Source organism: Oncorhynchus mykiss, chromosome 2, assembly GCF_057628025.1.
Source record: "Oncorhynchus mykiss isolate SJ-2025 chromosome 2, ASM5762802v1, whole genome shotgun sequence".
Classification (NCBI taxonomy): Eukaryota; Metazoa; Chordata; class Actinopteri; order Salmoniformes; family Salmonidae; genus Oncorhynchus; species Oncorhynchus mykiss.
In genome coordinates this window covers 45440993-45457039 of record NC_143023.1, presented here as the reverse complement: position 1 = coordinate 45457039, position 16047 = coordinate 45440993, and the positions used below count along the sequence as shown (strand labels likewise).

Sequence of the window (16047 nt, the reverse complement as noted above, 5' to 3'; positions counted from 1 at the left end):
CACTCTGAGCCCTCAGCTGGCCACTTATGCAATGTAGTCGTTTACGCTCATTCTTCAACATAAAGGTGTGAAACTACGTCTAAAGGCTGTAGACACCTTAGGGAATACGTAGAAAAAAGAATCTGGTTGATATCCCTTTCATTGGCTATAGGGATGCATAGGAACACAACGGTTTCAAAATAAGAGGCACTTCCTGATTTGGATTTTCCTTAGGGTTTCGCCTGCAATATCAGTTCTGTTATATCCACAGACAATATTTTTACAGTTTTGGAAATGTTAGTGTTTTCTATCCTAAGCTGTCAATTATATGCATATTCTAGCATCTGGTCCTGAGAAATAGGCAGTTTACTTTACGTTATTTTTCCAAAAATAAAAATAGTGCCCCCTAGTTTCAATTAAATGTGCAACCAGAGAGCGAGAAATTCTAGGTCTCATGTACTCTACACACAGAGACGCGTACAAAGCTCTCCCTCGCCCTCCATTTGTTAAATCCGACCACAAATCTATCCTTCTGATTCCTGCTTACAAGCAACAATTAAAGTAGGACGCACCAGTGACTCGTGAGAAGCACCAGTGAGTCTATAAAAAAGTGGTCAGGTTAAGCAGATGCTAAACTGCAGGACTGTTTTGCTATCACAGACTGGAACATGTTCCGGGATTCTTCCGATGGCATTGAGGAGTACACCACATCAGTCACTGGCTTTATCAATAAGTGCATTGAGGACGTCGTCCCCACAGCGACTGTACGTACATACCAGAAGCCATGGATTACAGGCAACATTCGCACTGTGCTGAAGGGTAGAACTGCCGCTTTCAAGGTGCGGGACTCTAACCCGGAAGCTTATAAGAAATAGTGCTATGCCCTCTGACGAACCATCAAACAGGCAAAGCATCAATACAGGGCTACGATTGAATCGTACTACACAAGCTCCAACGCTCGTCTTATGTGGCAGGGCTTGCTAACTATTACAGACTACAAAGGGAAGCACAGCCGTGAGCTGACCAGTGACACAAGCCTACCAGATGAGCTGCATCACTTCTATGCTCTCTTCGAGGCAAGCAACATTGAGGCATGCATGAGAGCATCAGCTGTTCCGGAAGACTGTGTGATCATTCTCTTCGTAGCCGACGTGAGTAAGACTTTTAAACAGGTCAACATACTCAAGGCTGCGGGGCCAGTTGGATTACCATGACATGTGCTCCGGGCATGTGCTGACCAACTGGCAGGGGTCTTCACTGACATTTGTGACCTGTCCCTGACAGAGACTAATACCAACATGTTTCAAGCAGGCTACCATAGTCCCTGTGCCCACGAACACAACCTGCCTAAATTACTACAGACCCGTAGCACTCACGTCTATAGCCATGAAGTGTTTTGAAATGTGAGAGTGGTATTCATTGACAACAGCTCAGCTTTCAACACCATAGTACCCTCATAGCTCATCACCTAGCTAAGGATCCTGGGACTTAACACCTCCCTCTGCAACTGGATCCTGGACTTCCTGACGGGCCGCCCCCAGGTGGTAAGGGTAGGCAACTACACATCTACTACACTGATCCTCAACACTGAAGCCCCCCAGGGGTGCGTGCTCAGTCCCCTCCTGTACTCCTTGTTCACCCACGACTGCATGGCCAGGCACGACTCCAACACCATCATTAAGTTTGCCGACAACACAATGGTGGTAGGCCTAATCACCAACAATAATGAAACAGCCTACATGGAGGTGGTCAGAGATTTTGCAGTGTGGTGTCAGGACTATGACCTCTCCAACAACGTGAGCAAGACTAAAGAGCTTATCGTGGACTACAGGAAAAGGGGGGCCAAGCACGCCCCCATTCACATCGGTAGTGGAACGGGTCGAGAGCTTAAAGTTCCTTGCCGTCCACATAACTAACAAACTATCATGGTCCAAACACACCAAGACAGTTGAAAAGGTCCTATTCCACTTCAAGAGACTGATATGATCTGGCATGGGTCCCCAGATCCTCAAAAAGTTCTACAGCTGCACCATTGAGAGCATTACCTCTTGGTATGGCAACTGTTCGGCTTCCGACCGCAAGGTTCTACAGAGGGTAGTGCGTACGGCCCAGTACATCACTAGGGCCAATCTTGCTGCATCCAGGACATCTATACATGACGGTGTCAGAAGGCCAAATCGGAATGGCCTATTTCAAGATTTCATAACAATCGGTAATCAGCATTTCTGGATGCCGATTATGGCCGATTATATTGCAATCCAACGAGAAGACTGCATGGCAGGCTGACCACCTATTACGTGAGTGCAGGCAGCAAGGAGCCATGGTAAGTTGCAAGCTAGCATTGAACTTATCTTATAAAAAAACAATCAATCTTAACATAATCACTAGTTAACTACACATGGTTGATATTACTAGTTTAACTAGCTTGTCCTGCGTTGCATATAATCAATGCGGTGCCTGAAACTGTCACTTCTATTGCGTTCAGTGTAAGCAGAGTCAGGGTATATGCAGCAGTTTGGGTCGCCTAGCTCGTTGCGAACTGTGTGAAGACCATTTCTTCTTAACAAAGACCGTAATTAATTTGCAAGATTTTTACATAATTATGATATAACATTGAAGGTTGTGCAATGTAACAGCAATATTTAGACTTAGGGTTACCACCTGTTCGATAGAATACAGAACGGCTCCGTATTTCACTGAAAGAATGAACATTTTGTTTTCTAAATGATAGTTTCCGGATATGACCATATTAATTACCTAAGGCTCGTATTTCTGTGTGTTTATTATAATTAAGTCTATGATTTGATATTTAATAGAGCAGTCTGACTGAGCGGTGGTAGGCAGCAGCAGGCTCGTAAGCATTCATTCAAACCACACTTTCCTCCGTTTGCCAGCAGCTTTACGTAATGCTTGAAGCACAGCGCTGTTTATGACTTCAAGCATATCAACTCCCGAGATTAGGCTGGCAATACTAGAGTGCTTATACGAACATCCAATAGTCAAAGGTATATGAAATACAAATGGTATAGAGAGAAGTAGTCCTATAATTCCTATAATAACTATCATTTATCTTCTTACCTGGGAATATTGAAGACTCATGTTAAAAGGAACCACCAGCTTTCATATGTTCTCATGTTCTGAGCAAGGAACTTAAATGTTAGCTTTCTTACATGCAAATATTGCACTTTTACTTTCTTCTCCAACACTTTGTTTTTGCATTATTTAAACCAAATTGAACATGTTTCATTATTTATTTAAGACAAATATAAATCTATTTAATGTATTATATTAAGCAAAAATAAGTGTTCATTGAGTATTGTTGTAATTGTCATTAATTACAAATATACATATATATAAACAAAAATAGGCCGATTTAACCAGAATCTGCTTTTTTTGGTCCTCCAATAATCGGTATCAGCGTTGAAAAATCGTTATCGTTCGACCTCTAGTTGACAGTACATGTTAGAGCAAAAACCAAGCCATATTGTTGAAGGAATTGTCCGTAGCGCTCAGAGACAGGATTGTGTTGAGGCACAGATCTGGGGGAGGGTACCAAAAAATATCTGGAGCATTGAAGGCTCTCAAGATCACTGTGGCCTCCATCATTCTTAAATGGAAGATGTTTGAAACAACCAAGACTCTTCTTAGAGCTGGCCGCCTGGTCAAACTGCGCAATCAGGGGAGAGGGAGGTGACCAAGAACACGTTGGTCACTCTGATAAAGCTCTAGAGTTCTTCTGTGGAGATGGGAGAACCTTCCAGAAGGACAACCATCTCTGCAGCACTCCACTAATCAGGCCTTTATGGTAGAGTTGCCAGACGGAAGCCACTCCTCAGTAAAAGGCACATGACAGCCTGTTGGGAGTTTGCCAAAAGGCACCTAAAGACTCTCAGACCATGAGAAACAAGTTTCTCTGGTCTGATGAAACCGAGATTGAACTCTTTGGCCTGAATTCCAAGCATCAAGTCTGGAGGAGACCTGTCACCATCCCTACGGTGAAGCATGGTGGTGGCAGCATCATTCTGTGGGAATGTACACTACCGTTCAAAAGTTTGAGGTCACTTAGAAATGTTCTTGTTTTTGAAAGAGAAACATTTTTTTTTGTCCATTAAAATAACATGAAAGCAATCAGACATATTGTGGAGACTTTGCTAATGTTGTAATTGACTTGTTGCTGGAAACGGCATTTTTAATGGAATATCTACGTAGGCGTGAAGAGGCCCATTTATCAGCAACCATCACTCCTGTGTTCCAATGGCACGTTGGGTTAGCTAATCCAAGTTTATCATTTTACCCGCAAAGCACCAGTCTCAATGTCAACAGTGAAGAGGCGACTCCGGGATGCTGGCCTTCTAGGCAGATTTGCAAAGAAAAAGCCATATCTCAGACTGGCCAATAAAAATAAAAGATTAAGATGGGCAAAAGAACACGGACACATGGCCAGCATCCTGGCGTCGCTTCTTCACTCTTCACTGTTGACGTTGAGACTGGTGTTTTACATGTACTATTTAATGGAGCTACCAGTTGAGGACTTGTGAGGCATCTGTTTCTCAAACTAGACACTCTAATATACTTGTCCTCTTGTTCAGTTGTGCACTGGGGCCTCCCACTCCTCTTTCTATTCTGGTTAGAGCCAGTTTGCTCTGTAACACAGCGTTATGAGGTCTTCAGTTTCTTGGCAATTTATTGCATGGAATAGCCTTAATTTCTCAGAACAGGAATAGACTAATGAGTTTCAGAACAAAGGTCTTTGTTTCTGGCCATTTTGAGCCTGTAATCGAACCCACAAATGCTGATGCTCAACTAGTCTAAAGAAGGCCAGTTTTATTGCTTCTTTAATTTTGGATGACTGGCTGCGAATGTTTATTGAATAGTTTTATTTCTGCCTTTTCTATTCCAGACATTCTGAAATTCACTAAAGTATCCCATGTATGTAACTTTAGTCTTTCACTTTTCAATGATTTCTAGAGCCATATTGTTGAAGGAATTGTCTGTAGCGCTCAGAGACAGGATTGTGTTGAGGCACAGATCTGGGGAAGGGTACCAAAAAATATCTGGAGCATTGAAGGCTCTCGAGATCACTGTGGCCTTCATCATTCTTAAATGGAAGATGTTTGAAACAACCAAGACTCTTCTTAGAGCTGGCCGCCTGGTCAAACTGCGCAATCAGGGGAGAGGGAGGTTTTCAGCTGTGCTAACATAATTGCAAAAGGGTTTTCTAACGATCTATTAGCCTATCAAAATGATAAACTTGGATTAACTAACACAACGTGCCATTGGAACATAGGAGTGATGGTGGCTGATAATGGGCCTCTGTACGCCCATGTAGATATTCCATAAAAAAATCTGCTGTTTCCAGCTACAATAGTCATTTACAGCATTAGCAATGTCTACACTGTATTTCTGATCAATTTGATGTTATTTTTATGGACAAAAAAGGGAGGTGGTCAGAGACCTGACCGTGTGGTGCCAGGACAACAACCTTTCCCTCAACGTGATCAAGACAAAGGAGATGATTGTGGACTACAGGAAAAGGAGGCCCGTGAACGCCCCCATTCTCATTGACAGGGCTGTAGTAGAGCAGATTGAGAGCTTCAAGTTCCATAGGGTCCACATCACCAGCAAACTATCATGGTCCAAGCACACCAAGACAGTCGTGATGAGGGCACAAAACCTATTCGCCCTCAGGAGACTGAGACTGGTTGCATCACTGCCTGCTATGGCACCTGCTTGGCCTCTGACCTCAAGGCACTACAGAGGGTAGTGCGTACTGCCCAGTACATCACTGGGGCCAAGCTTCCTGCCATCCAGGACCTATATACCAGCCGGTGTCGGAGGAAGGCCCTAAAATTTGCCAAAGACTCCAGCCATCCTAGTTTCTGCTACTGCACGGCAAGCGGCACCGGAGCGCCAAGTCTAGGTCTGAGAGGTTTCTAAAAGGCTTCTACCCCCAAGCCATAAGACTCCTGAACAGCTAAGCAAATGGCTACCTAGACTACCCCCCCCTTTTACGCTGCCGCTACTCTCTGTTATTATCTATGCGTGTATCTATGTATCTTCCTAAATTGCAAAGTGTTCTAGCCTGTATGGACATTGTTTTTTGAACAGTAACAGTTTCAACATTTTTACATGCTGTGTCACAAGTGTATTAGCCTCCTACTCATGCTACAAAGAAGTTAACATGATGCAGCCCAGACTCCCATTGCAAGCTAGCAATGATTAAGTGGCGCAGGCACGGTGCTTACTATAATAAAGGGTCGGCTGAGCTGATAGATATGCGTGATCTGTGAGACACATTTGACTGAAGTTTTTAATATCCTGGTATCGAAAAAGTACCACCGTTTCGGTATACTGAGCAGCACTATTTAGTAGGCAATTTGTTTGTCAATTTATTTATAATTAGATACATGCAGCTTCTCTTCTGTCCTTACTTGATGCTCTACAATACTGATAAAGCCTTGCTCACCAGAATGTCATATATCCATATAGCGAATGCATCATCAACAATATAGTTAACATCTGTAAAGTTCTCTTTAATTTCTGCTTCCCTCGAAGAGTGGTAGTGGCAGCTGCAATTTGATAAATTAGTATCACTATAATCTTCAACTTGTCCATCTACCTTTAAATTTTGCAAAACTCTTGCAATGGCAAACGTTGTGGATTGTTGCAGATAGAAATGTCATGAATGGAACTGATGTGATTCCTAATTCTATATGTCAGAGTGATGTTTTTTGTGCATAATGTTCCTCTCCTCCGTACCCCTGGCAGGCAGTGCAGTGCCAGCAGGAACGCTGCGTGGCCACGCTGCTGGAGCATGATGCCGAACCTAATCTGGTGGACATCAACGGCAACACGGCCCTGCACCTGGCCTCCTGCATACCTGCCTTCTCCACCGCTATGCTGCTGCTGGAGCACGAGGCCAATGTTAACGCCCAGAACAAGGTGAGCCGTGGGTCCATAAGTGACAATATGGTGGTAGCTCCAACTTGTAGTAGGAGCAATATGGTGGTAGCTCCATCTTGCACTATGATAGGCCAGGTTGAATTGTCTCTCTGTTGGTTACACCAGAAGTGCCAAACTCAATTATTTTAGGGCTGAGCATCTGCGGGTTTTCGCGCCTCCCTTGTACTTAATCTACTAGTTAGGAATTCCCCTCATCTGGTTGTCTAGATCTTAATTGGACACACATTTTAAAGGAAATAATAAAAACCAGAAGACACACAGGACACGGCCCTGCAGGATTTGAGTTTGACACCCCTGGCGTACACCAACCCAATCCTACAGATGAGTCAATTTGTTGCTCACAGATCCTCTAGCACCACTCAGGACTGTCACTGCTAAGGCACTGGTCCGAGAGAGAGATCTTAACAAGGCCCCAGATTGCTGAAGAGTAATCCTGACTCATAGGTTGATAGAGAAAGAGGATGAAGCTGAGGGTAGGAGAGCTGTTACTGTGGTACAAACATGACTAAGCTATGTGGATATACAAGATATTTGACAATGCATGTTTGGATGATCTTGCAGGAGGGATACTCCCCTCTGACTATGGCAGTGAAGGAGAATCATGCCGAGATGGCCGAGTTCCTCCTCAAGGAGGGGGCCGACGTCAACACTAAGGACCAGGGACACAGGTGGGTTTGTGTGATGCTTTTAAAGATCAAATCCATTTTCCTGAGATGGAGAGATCTGGTTGAATAGTAAACAAATAAATGATATCAAAGAAATTCATTATTTGACCCATTTTTAAAAACACAAGCACAAATGTGGATACAATGCATTTAAGCATTTGTCGAGGATGAGCCAAAGAAGTTAAATGTAAAGGTAGGTGGACACCTGCTCGTCGAACATCTCATTCCAAAATCAATGTCATTAATATGGAGTTGGTCCCCCCTTTTGCTGCTATAACAGCCTCCTCTTCTGGGAAGGCTTTCCACTAGATGTTAGAACATTGCTGTGGTGCCTTGCTTCCATTCAGCCACAAGCATTAGTGAGGTCTGGCACTGATGTTGGGCCATTAGGCCTGGCTCGCAGTTGCTGTTCCAATTAATCCCAAAGGTGTTCGATGGGGTTGACGTTAGGGCTTTGTGCAGGCCAGTCAAGTTCTTCCCACACTGATCTCAACAAACCATTTCTGTATCTACCTCTCTTGTGAACGGGGGCATCCTGAATCAGGAAAGGGCCTTCCCCAAACTGTTGCCTAAGAGCTGGAAGCACAGATTTGTCTAGAATGTCATTGTATGCAGTAGCGTTAAGATTCACCTTCACTGGCACTACGAAAAACAGCCCCAGACCATTATTCCTCATCCACCAAACTTTACTGTTGGCATTATGCATTTGGGCAGGTAGCTTTCTCCTAACATCCGCCAAACCAAGATTTGTCTGTCAGACTGCCAGATGGTGATGCGTGATTCATCACTCCAGAAAACGCGTTTCCACTGCTCCAATGGTGGTGAGCTTTACACTCCTCCAGCCGAGGCTTGGCATTGCCCATGGTGATCTTATGCATGGAAACCAATTTCATCAAGTTTTCGACAAACAGTTATTGTGCTTACATAGCTTCCAGAGGCAGTTTGGAACTCGGTAGTGAGTGTTGCAGCCCGAGGACAGACAATTTCTAAAAGCTACGCGCTTCTGCATTCGGCAGTCCTGTTCTGTGAGCTTGTGTGGCCTAACACTTTGTGGCTTAGCTGTTGTTGCTCCTAGACCTTTCCACTTCACAATAACAACACTTACAGCCAACCGGGGCAGCACTAACAAGGCAGAAATTTGACAAACTGATTGTTGGAAAGGTGCTGTCCAATGACGGTGCCACGTTGAAAGTCAGAGCTCTTCAGTAAGGCCATTCTACTGCCAATGTTTCTCTATGAAGATTGCATGGCTGTGTGCTCGATTTTAAAGACTTGTCAGCAACCTAAATACATTTGGCCAAACTTCAAACATGTTACACATTCACAGCTAAAAGCTAAATTGCAGTAAAAGTCGCAGCCAAAATAATTTAACTGCAAAACACAACACATTTGTATAGTCCTCCAGATGACAATGGTTGCTGTCCTTGGGTATAGATGGCAGAACTAGCCAGCCAGCATCATTCACTGTCCAATCCGTTTTGGTTGCAACGACTTGCAAGTAGCCTGGCTCCGCCTTGCCTTGCACATTTTGTCATTGTCTCGCCATCCTCGCTGAGTCGAGTCGGATCAGTCATTACTCTAAACCTTCCCAAGTGATCTCCAGTGGCTGAATGGTCTCCCAGTCCCGGTGTAGCATGCTTCCATTACAGCGCCACGGCATGCGCCACGGCATGAGCTCCCCTAAGACAGTATGTTCAAATGAAAACCGCATTGGCAAAGCTAGCAGCTATCTTAGCAGTCCAATAGCTCTAATACATTTCCTGCTGCTATTGAAAATAACAGATCCCAGATTTACTTGATCTCTGTCTACAAATAGCTTGCAGAAAAATAGTTGAACATAAAAACACTAAATATAATAACATTTGCTAGCTCTTAACTGCCCAGCTAGGCTCCCCCCTAGGGCACCATGGCAACTCTTCCTTCTTTCTTCCCTGCCTTGATGTAATCTGTGGTCTGACACACATTATTAGGTGACGGCAAGGGTTCCATTACTTAGCTTTTGTCATATCTGTGATTAGGTTACTTCAAGAAAGGGAATGGAATTTTGGAATGCTTGATTCCGATATTGGAGAATGCACAGACAGATATGTGCACGTTTATGTAACCTTCATCTTATGCTACCTTTAGGTCCCCATTGATGATCGCTGCTTGCAATGGACAAATCAGTATGGTGCGACTACTCCTGCAGTACGACGCAGACATCACCTTAAAGGACAATAATGGATGGTCGTCCGATGACTATGCTGTGATGAACGGACACCACGCGTAAGTACTCAAACTGTCAATTCCTTACACATGGTGCGTGGTGTCATGTAGTAACCAAAAAAGTGTTAAACAAATCAAAATGTATTTTATATCTGAGATTCTAAAAAGTAGCCACCCTTTGCCTTGATGACTGCTTTGCACACTCTTGGCATTTACCTGGCATTTAACTTCAACAGTCTTGAAGTTCCCACATATGCTGAGCACTTGTTGGCTGCTTTTCCTTCACTCCGTGGTCCCACTCATCCCAAACCATCTCAATTGAGTTAAGTTAAGGTCGGGTGATTGTAGAGGCCAGGTCATCTGATCCATCAGTCTCCTTGGTCAAATAGCCCTTACACAGCCTGGAGGTGTGTTGGGTCATTGTCCTGTTGAAAAACAAAAGATAGTCCCACTAAGCGCAAACCAGATGGGATGGTGTATCGCTGCAGAATTCTGTGTTAGCCGTGCTGGTTAAGTGTGCCTTGAATTCTAAAAAAATCACAGACCGTGTTACCAGCAAAGCACCATCACACCTCCTCCATGCTTCACGGTGGGAACCACACATGCAGAAATCATACATTCACCTACTCTGCGTCTCACACAGACAGCGGTTGGACGCAAACATCTAAAATTAGGATTCGTCAGACCAAAGGACAGATTTCCACCGGACTAATATGCCAAGCGTCACATCTGGAGGAAACCTGGCACCATCCCTACGGTGAAGCATGGTGGTGGCAGCATAATGCTGTGGGGATGTTTTTCAGAGGCAGGGACTAGGAGACTAGTTAGGATCGAGGCAAAGATGAACGGAACAATGTACAGAGGGATCCTTGATGAAAACCTGCTCCAGAGCGCTCAGACTGGGGCGGAGGTTCACCTACCAACAGGAACAACGACCCTAAGCACACAGCCAAGACACTGCAGAGTGGCTTCGGAATAAGTCTCTGAATGTCCTTGAGTGGCTCATCCAGAGCCCGGACTTGAACCAGATCGAACATCTCTGTAGACACCTGAATATAGCTGTGCAGCGACACTCCCCATCCAACCTGATAGAGCTTGATTGGATCTGCAGAGAAGATTAGGAGAAACTCCCCGAATACAGGTGTGCCAAGCTTGTTGCGTCATACCCAAGATGACTCAAGACTCTTCGCTGCCAAAGGTGCTTCAACAAAGTACAGAGTAAAGGGTCTGAATACTTATGTCAGTGATATTTAAGTTATTTTATATTTAATAAACTTTCTAAAATGGCTTAACCTGTTTTTGCTTTGTCATTGTGGGAGATTGTGTTTAAAATGAGGGGGGGGGGGGGGGGATAATTGGATAATTTTTGGAATAAGTCAAGGAATATTGTGTAAAAAGTCAAGGGGTCTGAATACTTTCCAAATGCACTATGTACTCTACATGGTCATCAGTATGTGGATCCCTGCTTGTCAAACATCTTGTTCCAAAATCATTGGCATTTTATATGGAGTTGGTCCCCCCCTTTGCTGCTTTAAAACTTCCTAAAGTTAGGGGGCACTATTTTCTCATCCGGATGACAAGTGTGCCCAAAGTAAACTGCCTGCTACTCAGGCCCAGAAGCTAGGATATGCATATAATTGGTAGATTTGGATAGAAAACACTAAAATTATGTCTGAGTATTATGTCTGAATATACTCCCTGTTCACCCATGATTGCGTGGCCAAGCACGCAATCATGGGTGCGTGGCCAAGCACGACTCCAAGACCATCATTAAGTTTGCTGACGACACAACAGTGGTAGGCCTGTACACCGACAACGATGAGATGGCCTATAGGGAGAAGGTTCGAGACCTGGCCGGGTGATGCCAACCTATCCCTCAATGTGAGCAACACAAAGGAGCTGAAGGTGGACTAAAGGAAAAGGAGGGCGGAACAGGCCCCCATTCTCATCAACGGGGCTATAGGTCGATAGTTTCAAGTTCCTTGGTGTCCACATCACCAACAAACTGTCATGGTCCAAACACACAAAGACAGTTGTGAAGATGGCACGACAACACCTTTTCCCCATCAGGAGACTGACATGATTTGGCATGGGTCCCCAGATCCTCAAAAAGTTTGACAGCTGCACCATGGTTGCATCACCCCCTGGTATGGCAAGTTCTCGGCATCTGACCATAAGGCGCTACAGAGGGTAGTGCGTACGGCCCAGTACATCACTTGGTCCAAGCTTTCTGACATCCAGGACCTATATACTAGGTGGTGTCGGAGGAAGGCCCTACATTTTGCCAAAGACTCCAGCCACCCTAGTCATAGACTGTTCTCTCTACTACCGCTCGGCAAGCGGTACCAGAGCGCCAAGTCTAGGACCAAAAGGCTCCTCAACAGCTTCTACCCCCAAGCCATAAGACAGCTAAACAATTAATCAAATGGCCGCCCGGACTATTTACATTGACACCCCCCCTTAGTTTTTACACTGCTGCTACTCGCTGTTTATTATCTATGCATAGTCACTTTACAAATGACCACGACTAACCTATAGGCCCGCACATTAACTTTTTATAGAGGCTCATTATTGATATGTAAGTTTCTTGTTACTTTTAGATTATTTATTTTTTTACTTTAGTTTATTTAGTTAATGTAACTGTTTCTTGAACTGCATTGTTGGTTAAAGCCATGTAAGTATTCGTTGCATGTGGCAAATAACATTTTATTTGTTGTCCGTTGTCTTTTCTTAGTTGTTTAGCACAGTTAACAGATTTTCTATTCTTGTTCCACCAGCCATATTTTCTGCTTGTTCTGATGTAAGCCTGTGATTATGTCTTGTTTTATTTGTGACTTATGCTGGTGACGAATCCAATTTCCTCTTTGGGGATCAATAAAGTTTATTTAACAGTAGATGCATTTCCAATCCTGTGTCATCCTTGTTTCAGTTGTTCCCATCTCATTATTGAGCATGGCACCAAGAGGAAGTCCATGCCGTCTCCCGCCCACGCCCCTGCCAAAAAGAAGCGAGCTTCCATGTTGTGCAGCCCTTCCGAAGAAGCAGGCTTCTCTCTGGGGGGACCAGCAACTGACAAAGATGGTACATAAAGGATTCCATTTCATCTCATAATGTTACATTGATTTATGTGTGTTGTTTACTAATGACTATAATGCAAATGTAAGTTACTGTATGTATTGTCTTCTGTAACAGGTTAAGGCAATGTGCAATTTTTCATGTTCATTTCCATGTTAATATTATTCATTCACCTCGATTGTTTCATTTACCCCTCATGCAATACCACTTGGCTGGATCTAGAGCAAGGAGCGAGTGAAGGAGGGAGAGGTATTGCCAGCAGTGAAAATAGCACAACAAGATCAGACAAACTTGTAAAGCATTGTGTAATTTCAGAGATGAAAGGAACGTGTTTGTGAGGCATTTAGGCTAAAGTATCTTCTATCTAAGGTCTAACTTTGGTATTTAACTGACTAATTTGTGTTCAGCTAGTGTTGGCCTTCTTGATCCCAACGAGGATAGACATCTGAGCTTGTTGTTCTATACACTTGATTGCAGTGTTTTGTAGTGAGCTTTTCTCCCGGTGGCTTTTTTCATGTAAGATAGTTAGGGTGTGAAAATCTGCAGTGTAAGATTAATCATTTCATGGTGAAGCTGTAGATGTATGTATTTTGTTATTTGTGATCATCAGCTGATTTTAAATGTTATCACACCTAGAACTGTTGAAAGTGATCCTTGACAATACTAATTTGGCTTACCGTGTTGCAGATGTTGAAGACAATTCGCAAACGGAGTCAATAAGTCGGTAAGCAATGATCATCTTAGCCTCGTTCGACCATCCTTATCTCGCGAGCTTACATTCTGTATCAAGCGCAGTGGTCAGGATGGGGGAATAGGCTACATCTTCTCTGATATAGTAAGTCAATTTGCACAACCATGAACCTCATTACTTCTCTGCATCAAATTGACTTACATTTTAGGGCGTCAAAAAGTGCGGCAGACGATTCCTGGCCATCCTCAGATGAAGAGGACGAATTGGATATAACCCAAAAGGTCTTTATGATGAATCCATTATTTGCACAACCATCTGTTGATTCATTTTGAGTTTGACTAGCTGTATGATTTTCCTTGTATCTTACAGAAACATCCAAAGCTAAACCTAAAGAATCTGATGAATGCCTCCAAAAAGGGAAAGAATGACGGTAATAATTTAAGTTTGTTCACTTATTAGTAACCCTCCGTTAGTCTGTGGCTGTGTAGTAACTTATCACCCCTGCCCTGTAGCTGTAACCGATGTCGAAAAGCCATGGAGCGGCCCTGAGGCCAAGCGTGAGAGCGAGAACCAAGTCCAGAGAAATCCATCCCTCCCCAAGGCTTTCCCACCCAGCAGTGCCCCCCAGCACCTAGTCTCCCCCTCACCCTCTGCCTCCTTTACCTCCAAACCTGCCCAGATGATCTCTACCTGTCTCCAGAGTTCCAGAAAGGTAATGTAGTGTAGCTAACACTGTTAACTTGAGCTTCTGTGTGACACCCTTCTCTCTATTCTCTCCCTTTTCTCCTTTTACTCATCCATTAACACATTTACAAGCAGAAGGCGACGGAACGGAGCTGGAGGAGACTCAGGGGAGTGAGCTGCTCTCCGAGCAGCCATCTGGTAGTCAGGCGAGAGGTAGAGACTCACCTGAGGAAAGCCCTGAGGGAGATAATGAGGATGATGAAGAGGAGGACGAAGATGATGACGAAGACGATGAAGATTACGAGGAGGAAGATGATGATGACAATGACGATGAGGATGAGGAGGAAGATGAGGATGATGAAGATGACTATGAAGAAGAGCAGGAAGGCGAAGAGGAGGAAGAGTGTGACGTTGCTGCAACTTCGGTCAAGGCAGAAGGAATTGGAGCAGAGGAAGTGCCCAAAACGTCCAGTGCTGAAGCTGTTCATATTGTTGATGAGGATGATCAAACTATTCCCGGTATTAAGGTCTCTGATACTGTAGTAGCTGATTCAGAACATGTCGATACAGCTGGAGAGATGGGGGCTCCTAAGAAGGTTTTCAATGCGGAGAGCCAAGCCAATGAGAGAATGGTTCTTGAGATTCTATTTGGAACATCAAACTATGGTATCCCAGCAACTCTAGATGTAGAGGAGGACTGTGTGGTGTCAGCCATCAGGGTAGAGTCCAGGTTTTCAGATGAAGAGGACAGTTTAGGTTATGAGCTAAATGGGACATCAGATCATAATTTTGTTCCAGAGCCAGGTTTTCCGGCAGTGCCCAAGACTCCCCCACACAGCACAGGAGTTCTTCCATCACAGAGAAAATTAGATGATTTTGATGATGATGATGAAGAAGGGATTGGTGATGAAGATGCACCTCCAGACTACTGGAGTGATGAAGAAAAGCTTATTGCTGATGATGAAGATATCAGAGAAGCTTTAGATCATACCTCAACTCTTGGGGAGCCAAAAAACACGAGCACAGTTTCTCATGGTGAAACGCATAGGCCAAGTTCTTCAGACGATTCCTTTGATTCCAAAGATGATGATGACATTGCTAAACCAAAGGTAGATAAATGCAAATCCTCATGGTATTCCCATTCAGATGAAAATGACGAAGACAATGGCCCCTCATCCACTAAAGATGATTATGATGAGCTAAATGAGGATTGCATTCAATCGAAGGTAGATAAATGCAAATCCTCATGGGATTCCACATCAGATGAACATGATAAAGTCAATGGTGCCTCAACAACTAGAGAAGATGAGATAATTGATGAGATTCCCCATCTTGAAGGAGAAGATCTAATATCAGATTTCCAACTAGAACCGTTGACCTCCCCCGTGCAAAGCATATCACCAAAGTGCATCTCACTAAAACCAAAGGTAGATGAACCCAAGTCCTTCTGGAATTCTTCATCAGATGACAATGTCAAAAAAGGTGCCTCACACATTAGAGATGGATGTTTAGAGGTTCATGTTTCAGTAGAGGCAGGTAAGTTGTCACCAAGCCTGAGTGTCGCATCACCAAGAATCCGGGCCGAGGACCAACAGTGTTCTGATGATTCATGGGAAGACGAAGATGTGGTAGATGAAGTTGAGGAGATGCCAAATGACGATGCCTCTCCTGCAGAGTCTCCAGAACCAGGAGAGAAAAAGGCTGCCATTAAAGAATCATTTGATGATGATTTACCAGGAAATGGTGAACAAGTTGAGGATAAAAATATGTATGATGATGATGGTT

At 44.0% G+C, this 16047-nt stretch overlaps 1 protein-coding gene across 26 annotated transcripts in view; it reads left to right on the top strand.

The window, feature by feature from the left end:
* Positions 1-16047, top strand: part of LOC110490556 (alanine and arginine rich domain containing protein) — a 157212-nt gene that overhangs the window by 71375 nt on the left and 69790 nt on the right. For 15 of the 26 annotated variants that reach the window (XR_016486868.1, XM_090200901.1, XM_090200850.1 and 12 more), the window contains exons 4-12: positions 6748-6921; positions 7504-7610; positions 9735-9872; positions 12742-12893; positions 13110-13136; positions 13575-13611; positions 13787-13859; positions 13948-14008; positions 14091-14290. Coding sequence is in view for 24 of the 26 variants with exons in the window: in XM_090200901.1 (XP_090057027.1) it covers positions 6748-6921; positions 7504-7610; positions 9735-9872; positions 12742-12893; positions 13110-13136; positions 13575-13611; positions 13787-13859; positions 13948-14008; positions 14091-14290 (969 nt within the window). In the remaining 2 variants the exon portion in view is untranslated. The remainder of the gene's footprint in view (positions 1-6747; positions 6922-7503; positions 7611-9734; positions 9873-12741; positions 12894-13109; positions 13137-13574; positions 13612-13786; positions 13860-13947; positions 14009-14090; positions 14291-16047) is intronic. The other 11 variants (XR_016486878.1, XM_090200866.1, XM_090200931.1 and 8 more) reach the window with 1 other exon arrangement.